At 38.9% G+C, this 23,766-nt stretch overlaps 2 protein-coding genes across 5 annotated transcripts in view; one reads left to right on the top strand and one right to left on the bottom strand.

Moving 5' to 3' along the window:
* MCPH1 (microcephalin 1) overlaps positions 1-23,766 on the top strand; it is a 211,992-nt gene that overhangs the window by 73,746 nt on the left and 114,480 nt on the right. For 2 of the 3 annotated variants that reach the window (XM_067532028.1, XM_067532027.1), the window contains one exon: positions 9,245-9,322. The exons of the other annotated variant lie outside the window; for it this stretch is intronic. In XM_067532028.1, the coding sequence (XP_067388129.1) occupies positions 9,245-9,322 (78 nt within the window). The remainder of the gene's footprint in view (positions 1-9,244; positions 9,323-23,766) is intronic. 3 annotated transcript variants of the gene reach the window in all.
* Positions 15,363-23,766, bottom strand: part of ANGPT2 (angiopoietin 2) — a 69,055-nt gene continuing 60,651 nt past the window's right edge. For both annotated transcript variants that reach the window (XM_067532026.1, XM_067532025.1), the window contains exons 8-9: positions 17,939-18,069; positions 15,363-15,855 (exon numbers count right to left, since the gene is read on the bottom strand). In XM_067532026.1, coding sequence (XP_067388127.1) covers positions 15,695-15,855; positions 17,939-18,069 — 292 coding nt within the window. In that variant the 3' untranslated portion in view covers positions 15,363-15,694. The remainder of the gene's footprint in view (positions 15,856-17,938; positions 18,070-23,766) is intronic.

Below are 23,766 nucleotides of genomic sequence, written 5' to 3' on the forward strand. Positions count from 1 at the left end.
CTGATCAGATGGACGCCAGATTGCACAGCCTTAAATATTTGAGGGCTACGTTCTGCTCCTTGGCTATACACTCCTCCAGCAGTGAAGAAACGTATAAGGCTGCAGCAGCAACAGCAGTTCACGGCCCAGTCAAGGAGTGAGCCCTATGGAAAATGGCATAAAAACTTTAAGCACCATCAGGGCCAACCTCCCTCTGTGCCCCAGTCAAGCTTCAGTGGTTACTCAATGGGCAGCAGAAAGAACTTTTGAGGATATGCCCAGGGGTGATTTAGCAATCTCAAACCAGGATCCATCCCCATTTTTCTTTTCAAACTGCTTTTCCTCCTTCCTTCCTGCATGGTCAACTATAACTTCAGACAAGTGGATCCTAAACACCATTTCAATGGAATACACTGTCCATTTTGATGAGTTCCCAGGGGGGTAGCCATGTTAGTCTGTATACAGCAAAAACAACGAGAGTTCTGTAGCACTTGAAAGACTAATTAGTCTTTAGTCGTTGTTTTTACTGTCCATTTTATCTCCCTCCTTCCTCTCCACCCCTGATCCCTGTCTCTACTCAGGGACCCTTCTCACATGCATCTCCTCAACCAGGGAGTACGAGCCCTTCTGCGGGTCAGAGTCATAGAGGAAGTTCCCGAAGACTGAGAGGGAAAGGGTTTTACTCCCATTACTTTCTGATCCCAAAAGCCATAGGAGGCCTGCAACCCATACTAGACTTGTGTCACATCAATAAATATCTCAAGAAACTGAAGTTTCTCATGGTTTTTCTAGTCTCCATCATCCTATCCCTGGAACCATGAGACTGGTACGCCGCCCTCAACCTAAAGGATGCATATTTCCATATTTCTATTTTCCAGGTCCACAAGTGTTTCCTGCAGTTCACAGTGGAAAACAATCACTACTAATTGGTGACCCTTCCCTTTTGGCCTATCAACCGCACCAAGAGTCTTTACGAAATGCATGGCAGTAGTGGCTGCCTACCTCCAATGTCAAGAGATACAAATATATCCTTACATTGATGACTGGCTCATCAAAGGGCACTTGGAATCTCAAGTCATGCACAATATCAAGGTGCTGCGAGCGACCTGCCGAAGTCTGGGCCTACTGGTAAACGAGTAGAAGTCCATGTTAGTACCGGTACGAAGGATAGAGTTCATAGGAGCAGTTCTTGACTCTACCTAGGCAAGAGCATTTTTACTTCAGGCCAGATACCAAGTCTTGTCAGACCTCATCCGTTAGGTCACTACACACCCCCCTCACCACAGCTAGGATTTGTCTCAAACTCCTGGGCCACAGGACGGCATGTACCTAGTGGTACAACACACAAGACTTAGTCTCAGGCCCCTTCAGATGTGGCTTGCATCAATCTACTTTCCAGTGAGACACAGCCTGGATGTGGTCCTCATGATTCCGCCCCAAGTACTTACCTCACTGGCTTGGTGGACAAGCCCTGCGCACATGACAAGAGATTTCCTTCGTGGCCCCACATTCATCAGTTATGTTGGTGTCAGATGCCTCAGAACTAGGCTGGAGATCCCACTTTGGCCCGCTCAAGATACAGGACCTCTGGTCCTTGGAGTCGCTGAGGTTGCATATAAATGTCAGGGAACTCAGGGCAATTTTCCTGGCTTGCAAAGTGTTCCTTCTCCAGATGTCGGGAAAAGTAGTGTGAGTACTGACCGACAATAAGACAGCAATGCACTATATCAAGAGGCAAGAGGGCCCTATGTCGGGAAACACTCAAACTGTGGGACTTCTATGTGGGACACAAGATCAGCCTCAAAGCTTCTCACCTCCTGGGAGTTAAGAACAAGTTAGCAAATCATCTTAGCAGGTCTTTCTTTTCTCACCACAACTGGTCCCTGCACCCAGAGGTGACACAAACTATCTTCCAGAAGTGGGAGACTCCCAAGTGGACCTGTTCGCGAACAAACAGAAAGGGGAAATGCCATTGATTCAGTTCTCGGATAGGGCATGACAATGGCTTCATGCTCAACGCCTTTCTCCTTCGATGGTCAGGAGACCTCTTCTCTCCAATTCCTCTGGTCCCCACGGTCCTTATAAAAATCAAGAGAGACAAGGCGAAGGTCAGAATGATCACACCAGCATGACCCCACAAACATTGGATTGGTATGCTGCTGGACCTAGCGGTGACAGCCCCTTGGACACTCCCAGCCTGATCCACTCACAGGATCACGGTCAGTTGCTGCACCCACACCTGGCCTCCTTGCACCTGACAGCATGGATGCTTCATGGTTAAGCTGAGAAGAGCGAACATGCCCCACCCAGGTCCAGAGAGTCTTACTGGAGAGCCGGAAACCTTCCACTAGGACCACTTACTTGGCAAAATAGAAATGCTTCTCCTATTGGGCGAGGGAGCATGAACTTTCCCAGTCTCGAGTACCTCTACCATTCATCCTGTAATATTTGCTGTACCTGAAGCAGCAGGGCCTGGCTCTGTCGTCAGTTAGGATTCATCTAGCAGCCATCTCAGCTTTTCATCTGCAGATCCAGGGCAGCTCAATCTTCTCCCACAACATAACTGCCAGATTCCTAAAAGATCTGGAAAAGCTCTTCCCGCAGGTCAGAGATCCAGTGCCTCCATGGGACCTCAACTTTGTCCTCTCCAGACTCACTGGGCCTCCCTTTGAGCCCATGGCGTCATGCTCCCTTCTCCACTTGTCCTGGAAGGTTGCTTTCTTAGTGGCAATTACATCAGCGAAGCATTTCTCAGAAATCAAGGCCCTTATCTCAGAGCTTCCTTACACTGTATTCCACAAAGATAAGGTCCCGTTGCAACCTTATCCTGTGTTCCTGCCTAATGTAGAATCACACTTTCATGTTAACCAGGACATCTTCCTGCCAGTGTTCTTTCCCAAGCCAGACCACTCTAACAAGGAAAGACATCTACACATATTGGACATTAGGCAAGTGTTGGCCTTCTATTTAGAGAGAACTAAACCCTTCCAGAAGTCCAAACAGCTTTTCATAGCGGGGGCCGAACTCATGAAAGGACGACTAGTTTCATCTCAAAGAATCTCCTCTTGGATCACCTCCTGCATCTGGGCATGCTATGAGCAGGTGAAAGCCACGCCTCTGGCCACTCGAACAGCTCACTCAACAAGAGAGCAAGCCTACTTTGCAGCTTTCTTAGCCCAAGTGACGATCCAGCATATCTGCAGGGCTGCAGCTTTGTCCTCGGTACACACGTTTACGTCCCATTACTCAAACAAACAGCAAGTCCGGGATGATGAAGGCTTCGGCAGGGCTCTTTTGGAACATCCATGAACTCCTGGCCCACATCCAGAGGTACTGCTTGTGGGTCACTTAGTATGGAATGGACATGAGCAAGCACTTGAAGAAGAAAAGATGGTTACTAACCTTCTGTAACTGTTGTTCTTCGAGATGTTTCACATGTCCATTTCATGACCCACCCTTCTTCCCCTCTGTCAAAGTTCTGGTAAGAAGGAACTGAGAGGGAAGATGGCCAGCAGCACCCTATATACCAGTGCACACACATGCCACTGCAGCAGGTGCTATAGCTGGCCCTACGGATCTCACTGGGGGAAAAATCTCCGGCATTGGTGCATCTGGTACGCGCACACACCTAGCATGGAATGAACATGAGCAACACATCTTGAAGAACAACAGTTACAAAAGGTTAGTAACCATTTTTTATGACTAACAGGTCAAAAGAAAAGTATAATATAGATAATATATTTATTAAAAAAATGATATATTTAATTACCCTTTTCATTTTATACAGTTAAAATTACTTGGACTACTGTCCCTACATCAGTTGTCTATACAGAAATGGTGTGGAGGTATCTTAATTTTTTTGCACTTTGAGTACTATTTTGGAAATTTACTAGATGAAAGTTTTTAATGGTATGTATAAATTAAGGGAGAGAGATACATTGTCATTACATATAGCACAGGTTGGTTAAACCCTATGAATATTGTTAGTGCCATATAGCATTGGCCTGAATTTCAACATGATATAAAATTATAATAGTTTATTGGAAAAATCCTTAACCTTACAAGTTTGCATTATTAAACTGAAGAGCTAGATTTTTATTTTGGAGAAGTATATTGTCCTTAGAACTATCTCCTAATACTAGTCTAAAGGAGAACTGAATTGAGAAGTTAACCCTTAAAGGAAAATATTTACTATAGAAATATATACTATAATAATGACAGGGTCCCCAGCAAAACACTCTGAATGGTGTTCATTAAAATAAAAATAAATATAATAACTTAAAAATACAAAACCTCTTCAATATGAACACAAGAACACTGCACAAACAAATGAAAAGTGTCCAGTTTTTTTAACGGGAAAGATTTAAAGAGAAGGTAATATATTATAGAGTCAATAGTCATTCTAAATTGACACTTTGAAAGAAGCACTTTAAAAACTTCCTGCCAAGTGAGGAGGTATAAAATCAGGTAGTTTCAAGGTGGGGAGATGTATGAATTTGATATTATAGTGTCAACCACAACATGGTGTGCTCCTCACTTCAGGCACAGCAATGGAGTCCTTTAAACAATGGCACAGAAACCCACTACATGGCTCCATCAGTGTTATTGTCAGGTAATATACCATGTTATGCATCAAGTTCAGTTTCTTAATGATGCTTTTTCAGTAGCTTGTCTTGTGTCATAACTGGTACTCAGTAACATTTAAATCATTAATGCAGACCTGCAATTCTCTCTCAGGGCTAGGTCCACAGATTCTCAGCGTGGGTTATCTTTTGTGTGTAGCTATAGGGAGCAGAATCAAAGCTGATTGGACAGCTGATGTGGGACAAGCCCCCACCTTCTGGACACTCCCTGAGTTTTGTTCTGTCTCTACTGGCAGGCAGTGGAATCCAGCACCAACTGAGAAAGAAGGGAGAGGAAAAAAGCCTGAAGAGGCATTTTGTCTCCAGTTGGAATTACCACATCATCACTCTCCCCCTCAGCCCCTGCCCCAACTGCTCAAGTAGCAGGCTAGGAGGTTGGCAGAGAAAGGTCCAAACAGGAGATTAAGACCGTGTTCCTCCTGCTCTGTATCTCTGCCAGAGGATGCAGAAAGAGAGGTTTGTGCAGTGTCCCATCACAGGCATTCTATCCTTTCTCTAAAGGACAAAGATAAAGAGATGCCTGTTAGCAGAAGAGGTTTGCAGGACTTCTCATCTGACCCAGGTTCCCAATCCCCATCTCCCTTAAGAAGTAAAACTTTAAAAAGTGGGGAACAAAGTTCAAGAAATTACCTCAGAAACTTAAGAGAAAACTGGCCTGTTTTCCTGGGTTGACAGCAGTTCCTCTGACTTATCCCCAGAGGGTGCCAAAGTTAAAGGCTCTTCACGCAAGGCTTTCATACGTGGAAAGAAAAAGCATAATAAAAAGTAGAAATGTTGTCTGGTTCTTCTCCATTATTTAATTTATTTTCATCCTTCATGGGTATCACCAAAGAAAAAGAAGACTAGGAAATCTGTTACATCTAAATCCAAGAGAAGAAGAAGAAGAAAGATGTCAAGAGGGAAGTCAGGATGTTTTTCACAGGAGAAAGGTGAACTCTTAGGAGTCTGAATTGCAGGATGAAGCGAAGCAAGAGGATCTTTTTCCAGCTGAATCGTTTGAGAAAAGTTGATTAGATACTTGGGTACTCCGTCGGATGAGCCCACAAGAAAAAATTCTAAGGAGGAAGAATAGAGGATGGATACAAAAATTACAAAAAAGTATATTCCAACAGGTTCATAATCTGAACCACACACATTCCCCCTTCAAGTCTTTTTGGAAAGAGTAATTATTGCCAAATGGAAATCACTGGCAAAAGTCTGACGTTGTCCAGGCATGAGAGAAAATTCTATAACATGCACTGTAGCAAAGCAGATTTTGTGTCTTTTCCCAAAGTGGATGGGGCAGTTTCAGCACTATTCAGAGACTGCTGTCCCAATGGAAGGGGACTTTTTTCCTAAAGAATCCAATGACTGCATAATGGAAATATCACTGCACCATAAAAGTGAGGATGCATCTTCCCCTCTGAGGATTTCTGCTGTGGCAACATGTTTTGCAAGAGCAGTATTGGCCTGAACTGACTTTGGTAGCCAAACTGCCCAAAAAAAAAAAAAAAAAATCTAAGAAATCATTGTGGTTAGGTTTAGAGTTAAAGAAAATCTTAGTGGCTTCAGCATTCATAGTTGATTCAACTAGGGATTCTTTGAAGTTTTCAGCACATACCACGGCTTCCAATATGCTGACCAGACAGCATCTCTTTTTACATACCAGAAAGGGCGATATACAGGCCAAAATCACATTAGTGTCTTTTTGAAATATTCAGGAGGCTGGTAATTTGGGGAGCCGTTAGCTAAAGTGGTGACGAATCCTCAGATAAATCTAAGACCTTACAGAACCTTCCTACAGATGGGTCCTAGATGTGGTTTAACAACAGTACATCATGGAATTTTCAAAGATTTTCAATTGTTGTTTTCTCCCTTCTCTAGTATCATCAAATCTGCAAAAGAGGTGAAATATGCTAAAGGCCATAGATCATACTTTGTGAATCAGGGCAGTATAGTTCCTGACACATTGTCAAATCACTGCTCAATCTCTTGTACTGGTTCCCAGGAGATCCAAGAAGGATAGAGCTATGTTGGACTTAAAACACCTGAACAAAGTCATGAGAGACCAATTTCAAGATGGGGACCATGAAGTCCATATCAGTGGCAGTCTGCCAGGGCATTACTTTGTCAATCGATTTGAAGGAGGCCTATATTTATATGTCGGTTCACCAGGTGTGCAGTAGATTTCTGCATTTGGCTCACTGTCTTTTTGGACTGTCAGCTGCACCTCGAGTGCTCTCAAAAGTTTCTGTTGTTCTGGTGGCTTTTCTCAGGCAGAAGGAGATACAGGTATATCCTATTCTAGGAGGACCCCCCGCCAAGGAGGGGGGTCCGCTTGAGTGATCTGGGGTTATAGTGGATCACAAACTGAATGAATCATCAACATGATGAAGTTGCAAAAAAGGCTAATATCAATCTGGGATGTATTAACACGAGAATTGTATGTAAACCACAGGAGGTAATTTTCCAGCTCTATTCAGCACTAATGACACCTCAACTGAAGTACTGTGTCCAATTCTGGGCACCACACTGTGGGAAAGATTGGACAAATTGGAGAAAATCCAGAGGACAGCAACAAAAATGATGAAAGGTTTAGAAAACCTGACCTATGAAGAAAGACTGAAAAAAGGGCTTGTTTATTCTTGAGAAAAGAAGACAATGTTACAGGCTGTTTCAGGCTGTTTAAAAAAATAAAAAAGATGGTGATCAATTGTTCTCCATGTACTCTGGAGGTAAGACAAGATGTAATGGCCTTAATCTGCAGCAAGGGAGATTTAGGTTAGATATTAGTAAAAAATTGTAACTGTAGGGGTGGCTAAATTCCGGATTAGGCTTCCCAGAGAGGCTGTGGAATCCCCATCATTGGAGGCTTTTAAGAACAGGTCAGACAAACCTATCAGGGATGGTCTAGGTTTACTTTGTCCTTCCTCAATGCAGGGGACTTCTCAAGGTCTCTTCCAGACCTATGTTTCTATGATTCTATACTCAACATCATGTAACCAAAGTGTCTCATGTTTTGGAATTTTTACAAGATGGTTTTGATATAGGGTTGCAGCTCCTATAAGTTAAATGCACTTCTGTTTGTGAACTTAGTTTCATTTATTTGTTAAATGAATACTTACAGAAATTGGGATAATAATCCTTGAAAATATACACAAAATTGTATATAGTGCAGAAATATGTATCAAGAAAATGTTCCATTTCCCACCCTAAGGACATACATCATTTTGGTAGGGCAGTTCAGCTATTGGGTCCTCCTAGTTGCCTAGATCCCCATCTTGGAATTTGAATGTTGTACTAAATGCCATAATGCAGGCATCCTTTGAACCTGTGAAATCCGCTTCATTTGTATTACTTGACTATCAGAATGGCTTTTCTGATTACTATCACTTCAGCAAAAAAAGTGTTAGAGTTGGAAGCATTATCCATCTTGCTTCATTTTTCACAAAGATAAGGTGGTTTTGAGAATGGATCCCACTTTTATTCCAAAAGTGAATTTGATTTTTCATTAAGCACAAGGGTTCTTTTTGCCGCCTTTTTCTCCACATCCTTCTCATCCAAAGGAGAAGGTCTGGCATTTGTTGGATGTAAGCTGAGCCTTTAAGTTTTGTGTGAAAAGGACTGAGCCTAAGAAAAACAGCCTTACTGGTCTGTCTTTATCCAAGAAAAAGAAGTGTTAAGGCATCTAAATCATCAATCTCAGAATGGATAACTGATGCATTGCTGACGCGTGTAGAGCAAAAGGACTCAATCCTCCAATGGGCATCAGAGCTTATTCAGAACAAGCATTGGTGGCATCAAGGTGAAGAAAAGGCTGGCCCCTTAAGATGGAATCTATAAAACTGCAATTTGGTCATCCCTGCATATATTTACCTTGCTTTACAAGGTAGCTATTCAGTTTTCAGATGATGCAGCCTTTGGCACGTGGGTTCTGCCACCTGGTGATTCTTTAGAATAAGGGAATCATTTCTTTCAGTGACATTAGTTTGTTCCCTCCTTAGGAATTTTGTCACTGCTAAGAAAATTCCAAACAAAGGATCTGTGGACTTAGCTCTGAGGGAAAGAATGGGAGAAATTGTGGTGATTTATCTGAAAATTTCCCCTCTTTGAAGGAGTAGGTCCACAAATCTGTCCCTTGCTGAAAAAGGGAGATCTGTTTAACTTGTTTAAAGTTCTCTGAAGTAGTTAATATTTTTTCTTGTTCATAATGTTCTCTTTTTGAGTATTACGTTTGCAAGGTGCTGATGCAAGATGAGAGATTCATTTTTTTGTTTCACAATCCAGAGGGGCTAGTTTTGGAAGCATCTTAAAACTGAGAGGGTCTCCAGAAGATAGGGGCTAGTCTCTCATCAACCATTCAATCAGCTTTGATTCTACACCTATAGACAGGAGATGACCCACCCTGAGGAAATGTGGACCTTTCCATTTTGAAGAAGGGAAAGACTTTAGGTAAGCAACCACAAATTCTCCTCTTTTTAAACCTTTTATTAAAATCTGCAGGAAAACATTTGATTTGGGTAAAAAATGTGTAACCAGCCATGTATATATGTATGTTATGTGTTCAAAGTGGCTGCTGTTTTATTGCCTCTTAAAAGTATTATAGAATTTTAAACAGTAAGTAGACACTTAACTTATTTTAGGTACTGTGGTCTTTGGAATGTGGACATTGGATTTCAGAGGAACCATATGAACTGTCAGCCAACTTCCCTGCAGCTCCTGTAAGTTAAATGCTCCTTTGTTTGTTTGTGAACTTAGTTTCATTTCTCTGTTAAATGAATAGTTACAGAAATTGGATTAATAATGCTGATAGACTCTCGTGAATAAGTGTTTTTATTAGAAAAAATATAGATGCATATATTCTCTCGCATTTATACTCACGCTCTCTCCCCACTCTTGTCCAGTTCTCCTTGTTGAACAGTATGCAAAACCTGTAGTACAATGTGTAAACATTTAGAAAGAGATTCACTTGCTGAATAACTCCTGAGTAAAAAAGGCAAATCTACACTTTAAAAAGTTGCAGTGGTGCAGCTGTAGTGCTTTAGTGAAGACGCTACTATGCTGACAAGAGAGCTTCTCCCATCTCTGTAATCTAGGTCTCCCATCAACATAGTGTTGTTTACAGTGGGAGTTAGGTTAGTATAACTGCCTCACTCAGGGGTGAGAATTTTTTACATCCCTGAGCAACGTAGTTATACCAACTTACAAGTTGGTAGTGTAGACCTGCCCTAAGTTTCATGTCTAAATATGCAGGTTCTTGAGTTTTGTAGTATTATGCCTTATTTCTCGATGTGCTCGTTTCTCATCTGGAGAGTGTCGTAAGGTGGGAAAAGGCAGCAGGCCACAGCTTTAACACTTCCATTCCAGATGCTGCTGAAATTACTGTTTTTTCTGTTGAATGGATTTCAGGAACTTAAAGTCTCTGTGGGCTTCACAACCCAGTGAGTAATACAGAGGACTTCTTCTTAAATGCTCGTTTCCAAGCAATGAATTGAACCTTTGTGTGCAATGTTTTATTACCTGTATATACTGGGCTATCTCTAGGAATACCTCCACTTCATATTGTCTGAAGTTAAGCAGTAAATTCATTTTGGGATTTGATACAAGCAGGATTGTACCAACCTGATGGTTGATCACTTCAGTTTTATTGACAAATGGGTTTGCAATTTGTCTTAGCTGTGTAAGACATTTTCTGCAGCTACTTATTTCACACGTAATGATCAGAGAACGTTTAACAAGTGATTGAACTTTGCTTTCCTAACTACTATTTTGTTGGGTCTTTTTTAACTTGGGAATTTTAAATCCTTTCTATATTCATAATCATTTTATGAAATCTGAAAATGTTCAAGATAAAGTTTTCACTTTGGTTTTCAGTAATGTGCTATTACAGAATCATAGAATCGTAGGACTGGAAGGAACCTCAAGAGGTCATCTAGTCCAGTCCCCTGCACTTATGGCAGGACCAGGAATTATCTAGAACATCTCTGACAGGTGTTTGTCTAACCTGCTCTTAAAAATCTCCGATGATGGAGATTCCACATCCTCTCTAGACAATTTATTCCAGTGCTTAACTACCCTGACAGGCAATCCTAATGTCTAATCTAAACTGCCCCTGCTGCAATTTATACCCATTGCTTCTTGTCCTAGCCTCAGAGATTAAAGAGAACATTTTTTCTCCTTCCTCCTTGTAACAACCTTTTAAGTACTTGAAAACTGTTATGTCCCCCCCGGGTCTTCTCTTTTCCAAACTAAACAAACTCAATTTTCCTTCATATGTCATGTTTTCTAGACCTTTAATCATTTTTGTTGCTCTTCTCTGGACTTTCTCCAATTTGTCCACATCTTTCGTGAAAGGAGGTGCCCAGAACTGGACACACTACTTCAGTTGAAGCCTAATCAGTATGGAGTAAAGCAGAAGAATTACTTCTCAAGTCTTGCTTACAACAATCCTTATAATGCATCCCAGAATGATGTTTGCTTTTTTTTGCAACAGTATTACACTGTTGATTCATATTTGTGATCCACCATGGCACCCAGATCACTTTCTGCAGTACTCCTTCCCAGGCAATCATTTCCCATTTTGTATGTGTGCAACTTGTTCCTTCCTAATTTGTCCTTATTGAATTTTATCCTATTTATTTCAGACCATTTCTCCAGTTTTTGCCGATCATTTTGAATTTTAATCCTATCCTCCAAAGCACGTGCAACCCTTCCCAGCTTGGTATTATCCGCAAACTTTGTAAGTGTAGTCTGTATGCCATTATCTAAATCATTGATGAAGATATTGAACAGAACCAGACCCAGAATTGATCCCACTCAGTGTACCCTTCCAGCCTGACAAGTCCTTAAGATGACTGGTCTGTAATTCTCCAGGTTGTTTTATTCCCCTTTTTATATATTGGAACTATATTTGCTCTTTTCCAGACCTCTGGAATCTCTCCTGTCTTTCTTGACTTTTTGAAGATAATCGCTAATGGCTCAGAAATCTCCTCAGTCAGCTCCTTGAGTATTCTAGAATTTATTTCATCAGGCCCTGCTGACTCAAAGACATCTAACTTGTCTACATAATTTTTAACTTGTTCTTTCCCTATTTTAGCCTCATATCCTACTCATTTTCACTGGCATTTGCTATGTTAGATGTCCAATCGCTGCTAACTTCTTTGGTGAAAACAAAAAAGTCATTTAGCACTTTTGCTGTTTCCACATTTTGTTGTTGTTTTTCCCTCCTCATTGACTAATTAGCATATCCTGTCCTTGGTCTTCCTCTTGTTTCTAATGTGTTTGTAGAATGTTTTCTTGTTATCCTTTGTTTCTAGCTAGTTTAATCTCATTTTGTGCCTTGCTCTTTCTAATTTTGTCTGTCCATACTTGTGTTATTTGTTTATCTTCATCCTTTGTAATTTGACCCAGTTTCCACTTTTTCTAGGGCTCTTTTCAGATCGTTGAAGATCTCCTGGTTAAGCCAGGGAGGTCTCTTGCAATACTTTCTATTTTTCCTACACAGTGGGATAGTTTGCTCTTGTGCCCTTAATAATGTAGAGAAAATACAGTTACTCTAAAATGAATACGAATGTAGAAAGAAACTAATTGTGCATTTATAGATTTGTTTAGCATAAGAGTCCTTTCAGAGAGAGTGGGAGACAGGTTTTGTGAGGCAGCAAAGAACTAGCATGTTCTTTTCTATCAGATAGATGTGCTGCTTCTGTGGTGCCAGTCATTGCTTATGGAGTTTGTTGAAGAGAGAAGCTGGAGAAAGCCGGATGATTTTTAGCTTAAGGCTGTAGGGTTTTCTGTTTCTTTTCAAACCTTTTCTAATTAATAACTTGGCATGTTATCAATAACTATGGTAGTTGCACAATATTCTGTAAAGCCCTTTCAGAGTGATTTCTGTCTTTTGTTAACTTCCTCACTTCTGCCTAAAATCTGCTTATCACCTTCATTCGTACAGTAGCAATGGGAAGGCTTGGAGGACATTGAAAAGTCAGGTTAAGGCACATTAGGGCTGTGCAGGGAGTTAGTTTTGCTTTTCTCTGTGTTGTGCTGTTATGTGTGTGGTATTTTTTCTGTGAAAAAAGAATGAACATAGATTGACAGGAATGGTAGCCTATCATCTTTTCAAACATTCCCGTTTCAAGGTATTTTTAATTTTTCTTATTGTAATTAGGTGAGCTCAGAAGTTGAGCCCTTCCTTTTCTTCTTATATCTCATAAACATTTAAGGGAGAATAGGATAAGAATGGAGAAATATATAACACTTGTGCTTTTGAAGATTATTGGGGAAGGAGGCAGGAAAAGGAGCTCTCTTGCTACTACTTTATAGTCTCTTCTTGCAGTCACTGCAGGCTGTGGTACAAGCCACTTAATGGTTGACATTGCCATATCAGACACGTTCCAAAATACTGTGTATAGTATCTTTTAGATAGTGTTTGCAGCTTAAATAAGCCATGCAATGTCATTTAGATAGAATATCTAAAATTGATTAATTGAATTCTAAATATTAAGGTTTGATTTAAAAAATTACAGAATTTTCAAATAAAGTTATAGATGGTTATTAGAATGATGATTTTGAAACTTTGACTGGAATAATGATCAAGGTTAATGCCTTTTAGCATGGTAAAGATTGAGAGTTTTGGCAAATCAAACTAGACCAGGAATTTCTGCTTGTTAGACGTGCCAAAAATTTTGAGCGACTGATCAGGTACTTTTTTTTAACTATTAGGGAACTAGAATTCATACTTTTGCGGATCTGGCTAACACAACTCAATTCATAAAAGCAAAAAAAAAGTTTAAACCTTAAATCAGTGTTCATTTCGTTATCTGATATCGTGCCTGTTACTTTCCTTAGACAAACTGAAGATTATCATTGAGGAAAAGGAAGCATGGTTTTTATTTAATGATTGACTGGTCATTTATACTGTACCCATTGTTGTGCTGTCTGATACCAAGATGTTCCTTAATGAGCACTTTTAAAGAATGGATTCTTGCTCTGGGTGATGACCTAAATCTTTCAGATGTTGAGGATATCTTTTGTATTTCTTCATCTGAATAAAAGTGTTAGGAGTATTTTGGTCATCTTTTGAATTAAAAATGGGAGATAAAGTAGCATACCATTGTAAGACAGTTCTGTTATGGAAGTGATTTGCAAAGTAATCTTTTGGCTAAGTGTGTTTGAAAAAAAAAAAGTACATGCTTGATAGAAGTAATATAACATTAGATCTGTAAATAACTGTCTTAATTATATTTTCCTTGTTATGTAAAACACTTGCTAGAACAATTCAATTTAGTTTTAATTTATGGGGTTTATGTAAATCACAGTGAAGTATTATTTTTATAAGTCTCATAAGGTATTTTTGTCTCCGTTCTCCTTGAATAATACTTATACATTACTTGCTACCACCACAACAGTCTGTTTTCTCTACTGACTGTAACTGGGTAACCTTTTGAGACCACTTGATTTACAGTAATATGGTTCTTTTTTTTAACTCATTTCCCAACATCAATCACAATTACTTATGTAATGTATATAGAGAACAAATAAAAAGGCTTTCTTTAACACGTATTTTGTTACCTGAACCCAAAAAAACTCTAGAAAAATTTTCAGTACCAGAAATATGCATTTTTTTTTTGTTTCATGTTTGGAACTTAAAGTTTAATAATGGCCAATGAAAAATTTCTAAAATTGTCATGTTGGGGCTGATACCAACTATGAGAAATTTCAACCCAAAATTCATTTTTGGCGTGACCTCTGTAAAACATTGAAAAGGGTTTATAGGAGAAGTGTCTTCTGAACCTTAATTGCAGCATTTCTATCATGACCCTATAATACATATTTTAAGCATATTTGTACAATAAACATAGGGAAAAATCACTCAATAAAGCCATTTATTCACTTAAAGATATACATTGAGACCTTGATTGCCACCACACACCCAATTGCCTGGGCCATATGCAGATATTTCCCACACACAAAACTATCTGGCCACTGGATATTTTTAGGTTTCTCCTCTTTCTCTTTTTAAAATGCAGTAAAATTTATCTTAACGAATGAACATGAGCTTTTTTCCCTAAAAGAGCAGATTGGTTTTAAAGAAGTTTTTAAAGCTAGCTTATCTTCACAACAGGTCTAAACAAACAGCACCAGGTGATATTTAATTGTCATGGAGAACAGCAGTTGTCTGACATTTAAATGAGGCAACAGCATCATGTAATACTTAATTCTCAGTTATTATACATTAAACAGCTAGGAAAGAAAAAAGTGCAATCTTCATACAAAATGTAATGAAACACATGATACCATACCATTGGCAGGGGAGTTTGTAGTTTTAAAATATCAACTATAATAAGTACAAAATCTGATAGTTTAAAAAAAAAAAAAAAAAAAACAGACAAAATAGTGATCAGTTGTACACAATATTTTCCAAGAATACATGCAAAGCACTTAAGTGGAGATGCTATTTCTCCTAAAATAGTTAAATAAACTAATGTGGGCTATAAGAAAAGCTCAAAATAGGTCTAAAAGTTATTTAGAAACTTTTGAAATGAATGTATCATTTAATTATGACAATAAACTAATTACAAGGCACTGTATATTTTATGTACATAAACTACAAACAAGACATGGAATAGAAAAATAGTCCTAGATTTAGATTGCAAGTTAGCAGTGTTTTATATTAGTGTATGTAATGTTTAAAGTTCAGTGATGAGCATAAAGGCACATTTCTAAAACTAAGTATTTTATATATTTTTCACAGTTCCAGTTATTTACTAACACACACAACATAAATGATCAAGAAAACAAAATCCTTGAGTTGTCTGACAGTTTTTTGGACATCCTTTTTACTCAGTCTTTCTGCCAAAATCATTGTTACATCAGATTATTTCATGTTTTAGGTTTTGCTGTGTCTAGTTGAGTAATGTAAGCTTGAGCTGATGAAGGCTATCAATTCAAGAATTGGAACAAATTGATCCCTTCAGAATACAAGCGCATGTTTTCTGGGCTGGAAAATGACAAGTTGCAGCTGTGAGTTTAAATGTTTGGCAAATGTAGTCTTTGAAGACTATACAATACACAATTCATATATAATGCATAGGCACTTAGAAATCTGCTGGTCGGATCATCATAGTTGTGGCTTTGAGAGAGTAGCCTGATCCTTTCCAGTAATACCACTTAATACCATTAAATTTATTGGTGTTCTGTCGCAATGGATAGTACATTCCATTCAAGTTGGAAGGGCCACATGCATCAAACCACCAGCCTGAAAGAACAGAAAACAAACAAGCAAAGATGTGAAAGAATGAAATTATCAATGTGAGTAATTTTCAAAATTGAATACACAAATACCTTACTGCATTCCAGCCCTAAAACTAGAACAAATACAGGAACCTTAAAATATCTAGTTCTTTTCAGGGGGGGGTGTAAAATATTTGCCTTCAGATCTTTCCTCCTTGCTAACTTTAACCATGATGAAATGTATATAGCAGAGTATCATACTTGAGAAATATATACTACAAAATTTGGCTTTAGGAGCTGTAGCGTTTTCTGGGGTGTGGTTGTAATTTAAGGGAGGGAGCTTCAATCAACTCCTCCTTAATTTACTACATATTTCAGAGGTTGGGAATAGATCTAAGGGCAGAATTTGGCCTGAAGACTGTAATAATAATACTGCATCTTTCTCCTTTTTCTTCTGCCTTTGTTCAAGTCACTATATCATTGTCACTTTAAAATGCTACATTTCTACTTAAATTAAAATTGCTTCCTTTGCAATGAATTCAGTTTGCTTCAGTGCTGAAGGTCTGTAAAGATGTGCACTATTTCTAAATAGGGTTACCATCTTTGAAATGCCAAAAAACCGGCTGCCCCACACCCCACAAGGCAAGCCTGCTGCAACCCCAACCACAAGGCAACTCGCAACCCACCCCAGCCACTTATAGTATCTAGAGAGAGAACACATATAGATAAGATGGATAACATTGTGCGTCTCCTCTTTCTTGCGTAATTAAAACCCTCCCTCACACATGCGTGATGTGCTTGCGTGTTGATGAGCAGACAGCAGCTGTATTTTCAACGATTTTGATCTGTTATCACTTAAACCACAGAAGTGGAAACACTACAGCATCTTATCTGGACACAGAAACTTTTAACATTAGATATCCCAGTGTATTGTGATAATAATGCAAATCTTTTGATCCACATAAAAATAGAAACTGGAAGATTCTTTTTCTGGTAACTGGCAAATCCATAAAAAAACCAGCCCAAGCCGGTCAAATATTGGCCACCTATTTCTAAATCAGCACTGAAACAGCCAGCTGAACTCGGTATAAAGGAATGGTGAGAAAAAAGTAGCTAGACTTATTCAGTTTCATCTTTTCCTTTTTCTTCAAATTTCGCTTGTTGTCCTGGTAAGGAATAGGGAAACTTTGTTTTTATTGGTGGTTGTTGGTAAGGAATAGGGAAACTTTATTTTTATTAGTAAAAACAATATTTTTACACAGTTGTTATACTGGGTGCTGTGTTTTAAAAGGCAATAATCCAGTTCTCTCTTTGGATAAACTTAAACTGCCTTCAGACTTGCAATCTATACACTCAGGAAGCAGATCACTGCGTTGTAAATTGTGTGCCTCCTGTTATCTCTTAAGCAACATTTAAATTACAGAAAGTATGACTGGATTGTAGAATTATAGAGAACGTTAAACCTGCTTTAAGGTACAAAAACACTCTAAAATGTAATTTCAATAAATTTATGAACAGAATTGATCCAGAATTTATCCACCTACATATTAATTATGGTATGCTTTTAATATATGTATTCTCACTTCAAATTATATTTAAGTATGGAAATAAGTAATGGTTTGTATTGCTGAAATATGTTTTTTCATGACAACTACATTATAATTGTCATACTTTTAAAGAGCTTAGTTCCCATAAGATAACTAGAGATTTCTTCTGCCTAATTAAACAATTAGAAACCCTTTTATTGATTAAAAAGATGAATCCTATGATAGGCTTTTTTGGCATTTTGATTGTTGAGCTACTTTTCCATGCTATTTGGAAGAACACTCTGCTGTCTTCTGTTCATACCAGTTTCACAATAGCAGGCTTTGTTATGGCATAAGTAGTGGGAGAACGATGGCCTTTTTCTCCCCGTTTTTAACTTCTCTCATTTTTACTTTAACTGAACTGTCTGAAATGGTAAAATTTGAACTGGCATTCCCATCTGTAAGTTTTAGACTTTGTCACTTGTCAGGATTTAATATGTCAAAATTGCCATCTATGTACTTCGTGGACTGTTACACTGCCAATAAAAATAGGAAGATTGAGAAACAGAAAACCGTTCCTACCTCCAGTTAGCATTTGTGAACATTTGCAAATACATTTGTCATTGTCTGCATCCTTTGTGCTAAAATCATTTCCTGGTTGGCTGATGCTACTTATTTTGCCTGCTGTCCCAGTAAGTCCTTTAAGGTGGATCCTGTAAAAGTGCGGAATGGAAAGACAAATATTAGATAGAAGCTAATGGTAGTTGATCTACACAATAATGAGGAAATATTTTGCAATAAATATCCTGTTCAAACAACAGTTTGGTTCTCTTATTGTTAATGTCCTGCTATAAACTTTGAGGGGTATTGCGTTGGTATGAACAGTAACACCTTGTCAGCAGAGCATTCTACTTAAGAGAGAAAATAACCTCTGCTTTTATAGATGTTTGTTCCATCTGTGTTAGGTTAGCAAAGATTAAATGGAGGTGTACATATTGATAACCATTGAGAAATGTACTGTACGTAAGAAGAACTCTATCATAGTAATATACAAAACTAAAGTGCATTGCATGCAAGTAATACTAGTAATGGATTTTTAAATCCTCTATCTAATTTTCTCCCTGCCTTATTCTGATACGGGTATTAACTGTGGCAGTCTAACATGAAAACTGTATCAATGATGGGTAAAATTTAATTGGTAATAAGGATGGTTTTCTCTGTCCTTTCCTTCCCACTTTCCAAATGAGACTCTTCCTTTGGAAATCTTTTGGGAATTAAAAAATGTCAAACCACTTCATGGTAAACAATAATAATTTACATTTTCAAATATTGGAGGGAAGATACAGGCTGTATATAGCACTTCATAGATATATGAAAAGTTTAGCTTTCAAGTGAGGCTGCTTCTGTTTTCTAAAAACAATAAAGTAAGATTTCTGTTATGTGAATATCAAATAGTATATTTTCAGAGCTTTCTTGTTTATTTAAGAAATAGGACTGACCTTGTAAGGAATTTTTAACTTCTTATCAAACCTGTCTCAATCTTGTGATGCGTCTGCCTGCTATAGAATGTCATCAGAACAAGGAGCTTGATCCTGGAGTCAATTTTATTACACTGCTGAATTTTTCTCTAAATTTTAATTAATTTTTAAATTATTTTTAAGAGTTTTGGACAGTTATAAACAGAATATTTTCAATCCCGTCACATTTCCTTATACTTTCATATAAGAAAATAGAGATGTTTCTCATTAATTATGTATTTTGAAATGTTAGTAATTTTATTACAGATTATTTTTTGGGAATCTCTTTTTAAAAGTGTAGGTGGTATTAGAAAGCATTTAATGTAGATGTTGAACTTTTTTTTTAAGAATTCAAACTTAGTTTTCAAATACTGAGCCAGCTAAGCCAATTTCTAACATTGTTTGTTAGTCTGTTAGACAGGGCTAAACAGTTTCCAAACATTGTGTACAATCGGGGTTGGTTTTCAAACATTGTTCAATACCTGATGTAGATGGAATGTCATTCTAGTCACTGATTTAAGAAATGGTTGGATTAAAACAAGGATACCTGTGAATAACCATTTTTGATGTGAAAGATACCATAGCAACTTTCTGAAGAGCATGGATTTTCTCGGAAGTTTCTGGCCTAAATTTCCCCTCTCCTGTTTGGTGTGCCACATCATTTGGTTCCCTCATTTCCTGCCTCACTGAAGGCTCCATTAGAGGGGGGCTATGGTGTATTTATAAAGTTGGTTTAAATATGGTATATTTTAAAAGTCTCTAATGTTAGGAACCTAAATTCTGTATTCATTTACCTAAGTAAGTACTGACCAAAAACAGCTCTATATTCACTCCGTACATATTATAATAATATTTGTGCAAAATATGCCTTGTGAGGTATCATTTAAAAACTGATAGCATACGGATCATCAATACTCTTGTGTAATATATGAATAAAATGCCTATTGAGAGTTACAAGCATAATCTGAAATTGAGTACGATGTGTTTACCACACAAGTCAGGGAAGAGGATAAACCGGTTTCTCAAAGACAAAGGTTAAACTGACTCTTTTAGCTAGGTGTCAAAGTTGATTGCCAGTCACCTGTCAAATGGCCATTCTTTGGAAATGAAGGGGGTAAGAAGAGACCAATCTGAATTTTAGCAAACAACAACATGGAACCTTTTTCACCATGAGACTCCATGTCTCTGTCCTCACAGCTGGAATTAAATTTTTCTAGGGATAACCCTCAGGAAATGCATTTCAAAGGGTGACTGGACTATAAAAGCGAGGGGCAAAAACACTGACAAGAGGAGAGGGAGAAGGGGAGAATGTGTGTGTCCATCCATCCATCCATCCCCTCCCCTACGAAGACCAAAGAACTAGCTCTTTGATTTTGGGGGAGTGCTTGATCTGAGAATATGGTCAATAATGTTGCTAGGAAACTATGATAAGGATTTTACCTTGAATCAAGTCTAGCTTGTTAAGTTTAGCTAATAGAATTTTATCTTTATTTCTCTTGCAACCATTTTTAATACCTGACAGTAATACCTCATAGTCGTATTTACGTAAAATCTTTGTTGTTAAAAAACTGTTTATTTTTTTAATCCAAATTAATCTAGTTTTGTGTTTATACTGAACTGTTTGGTTAACTGTAGTTAAAGTAGCAAACTGTTGCCTGTTGACCCTTAACAGGGATAATGGACCTCTAATTTCTGAACTGTCCAGGAGAGGGATGGACAGTGCAGAACACAAGTTTTGGGGAAAATTCAGGACAGAGTGCGTGTTGGGGTTATTCTGCAGTAGTAAGCAAAGCTGGTGGAAGCCAGAGTATGGGTGGAGTATTGCTGACAGGCTGGTTGGGGTCATTGTTGCTGGGCCAGGCCTGTAGCTATACACAGACACTCAGTATGTGAGCTGCATGCTTTGAGCAGCCCAGTTTGGGAGCTATAACAGCGAAGCATTATTAGGTATCCAGGGTTACAAGCAGTGATGCAACTTTTCACTGGTCTGGATTGTATCCCGGAATGTGACAGTGGCCTTATTTCCAAAAGTGCTCAGTGTGAAATTAGAAACCTAACTATAAATCATTGACCAATGGTGGTAATTTGGATAGAATGTAAGTGCAAAGATCTTAAAGCACTTAATAGGCACTAATGAGTTATGGTTCACAGCCTCCATTTCAGGTAGGTAGATATAATTCTCCCTATAATATATATGGAGAAACTGAGACACAGAAGTTGCCATGTCTAAAGTCACTCAGCAAGTCTGCCTGAGCTAGGAGTAGAGCCTAGATCTCATGACTTGGTGGTGTTCTGACCATATTTCTTCCTGTGCTAGGTGAATCAGTGCATAATTTTGTTTTGTGGCACAGCTTACATTGTTTCATTGAAGGATTTTTAAAACTTACTAGTGTAAAAGGAAATTATTTTTATGCCATGAATATTCCAGTATAGCTAAATATTTTCAACATAAGAATAGTTTTAAAATGTATATATCCTTTTCATAAAGTTAAATAAAGTGTACTTTAAACCACTGCATTTTATGACACATCAAATACTTGGTTACATTTCAAGAGGAAGTATCTATTTGCAGACAGCCATCTTAGTTTGCAGTAATTATTTTTTAATAATGTAAATGGACAAGGGTAATGACCCATTTTGCAAAGGTTGTCTTTATAAAAATTATAGTGTCCTAATTTAAAACTAAAATCTCTGCTGTAGATTCTAACTGTTTCCAGATGAGAAAATATTTGGTTTGGATTTGAAACAACCACATCTATTTAGGCATTAAGATCAAACTTTTTTTGAGGGGATGGGGGTAAGATACTGATAATTCTTGGAGTGACTCTGCACATTCTCACTTATGGGGCACTGCGCTACCTTGTGGTGAAACCTACTTCTAGCAGTGTCAGCTAGTGCACTTGCCCTCATTTCCCCACCATCACTGACATTCTGAGGACGAGGCTATATAAGGGACAGAGTGCCCTCATCACCTCAGTTCCTTCCAATTGTGTGCATGGATGGATGTGTACCTCTCCAGTCTGTTTGGGATCCAGAGGCTTTTTCTTCTTAAGATAGTGTTAGCTTGTTAGTATAGTTAATGTTTTCCATGGTTCCAGGTAATAGGGGAATTGAAAAAGCAGAGGAAGCCAAGATTCAAGAGGGGCATTTCCTGCCGAGATGTCTTCCTGGCATTGAACGACCACATGTGGTGTCTTAGCTGCCTGGGAGAAGGACACACACCTTCCAGATGTTTGATTTTCTGGCTAGACCTTTATTCCCCAACTCTGCAAGGACAGGGAGACTCACTTGAAGGTTCTCCTCAAGGGAGTTTTCAAGGCTAGACCCTTTGGATCTGATCAGTTCTCAGATCGACTGGCCTCTGAGGCCTTGGTGGCTCCTGTGATTTCCAGTGGCTCCAGCAGCTGAAGGGTTCTAAGAAACTGAAACCCATGTTGAGGCCAGATTCAGTCCCTGCGGTTTCCTCAGTAAAGTGCCTGATGCTACATATGTCCAAACCGCGGTCTGCGTGGTCAGATCCTTCTGCCCCAGTTCCAGAAGGAGGTCAAGAGACCATTCGGGCACCCTCATCAATGCCATACCTGGTGTCTCGCAACTTTCTGATCCTGATCCTCCCTCTGCTGCAAGACCAAGGTCAATTCCTACTTCCACTTCCTGATTCAGGAAGATGGTTTTGATCAGAGTGCCAGAACTGTGGCCATCAGTGCCTTCAGTTCTAAGTGTTGCAACACCAAAAAAAAAAGTACATAAGAACAAAGTGGCCACTTTGGCTGTACAACTTCCCCATGAATCAGAAATATAATATCCATCCAATTCTGACAAGGCTGCTATGGTTCCAAAGCAGAGACCTGTTCCACCTCCAATTTCAGTAGCAAGGAAGATAGATTTGTTATAATGTTGGATCTGATGTTGTCCAAGTCTTTGGACCTGCTGTCAGTTCCTGCTTTGGTTGTAGTGTCTGTACCAGCTACATCCACGATTCTGGAAAGGTCTGTCACCATGCAGCCCAAGTTCATTTTTTGGCTCCAGTTCATGCATTGGACTGGAGTGTGAAGCGCAAGGTTTCTAAAAAGAGGCATGTTTCCCTGGTTCCAAGATCATATCATCTTCGTCTCCTGTTAGGAAGTAGAGGCCAGAAGATGGTGTTGGTCTTTCCCCAGAACACCCTATGCTTCCTCTTTCTAGGACCCCTATTGGGTCTCTACAAGAGCTAGATCCTCATACCTCCATTGTCATCTCTGGTGCATTCTATGTCTGCTCCAGACCTGGATCCCTACCAGGATGAAGATAGAGGAATGCAGAAACCTATAGCTTGCTTTGTACCACCCTTTGGCCTGCTTCATGTAGGCTTGTTCCTGAATTTCAGTTGCTAGGAAGATTGGAAGTCCTGGAGTTGATGACCTTATTGAGGCCCACTTCAGAATTTGTCAGTTATCCTCCATGTGGATGGAGAAGTAACGTTTTGCCTACAAAAAATCCAACAGTTCAGAGATCCTCAGATTTAACTTCTCCAGATTTGTTGATATTTCAGATGCCCGAAATGCTTTGAGGAAGAATGCTAGGGGATAGATCCCCTCATTGAGCAGGAACATATGGAAACAGACTATTAATCTGATTCATCATCGGACGAACATGTGGGAGTGGCTGCAGCCTCCTTTCCTTTTGAGGACACTTTGTAGTTCCACAGTTTGGTGGATTGTATAGTGTCCATTTTGAATCTGTCTGCAGTGCCTGTGGAGGAGCCTTCTCTCCTGGTGTTTGATATCCTAGGTGTCTCAGAGCCTCTTTTGAAACTTGAGACCTTGTTGCCAGAGCATTATCATTTGCTGTGACTATCAGGAGGCATGCTTGGCTTCATTCCACCCCTCTAGCTCTGGACACTTGACTTATGCT

Source organism: Emydura macquarii, unplaced genomic scaffold, assembly GCF_026122565.2.
Source record: "Emydura macquarii macquarii isolate MOO-44397 ecotype Brisbane River unplaced genomic scaffold, CSIRO-AGI_Emac_v2 contig_3238, whole genome shotgun sequence".
In the NCBI taxonomy this organism is placed as follows: domain Eukaryota; kingdom Metazoa; phylum Chordata; order Testudines; family Chelidae; genus Emydura; species Emydura macquarii.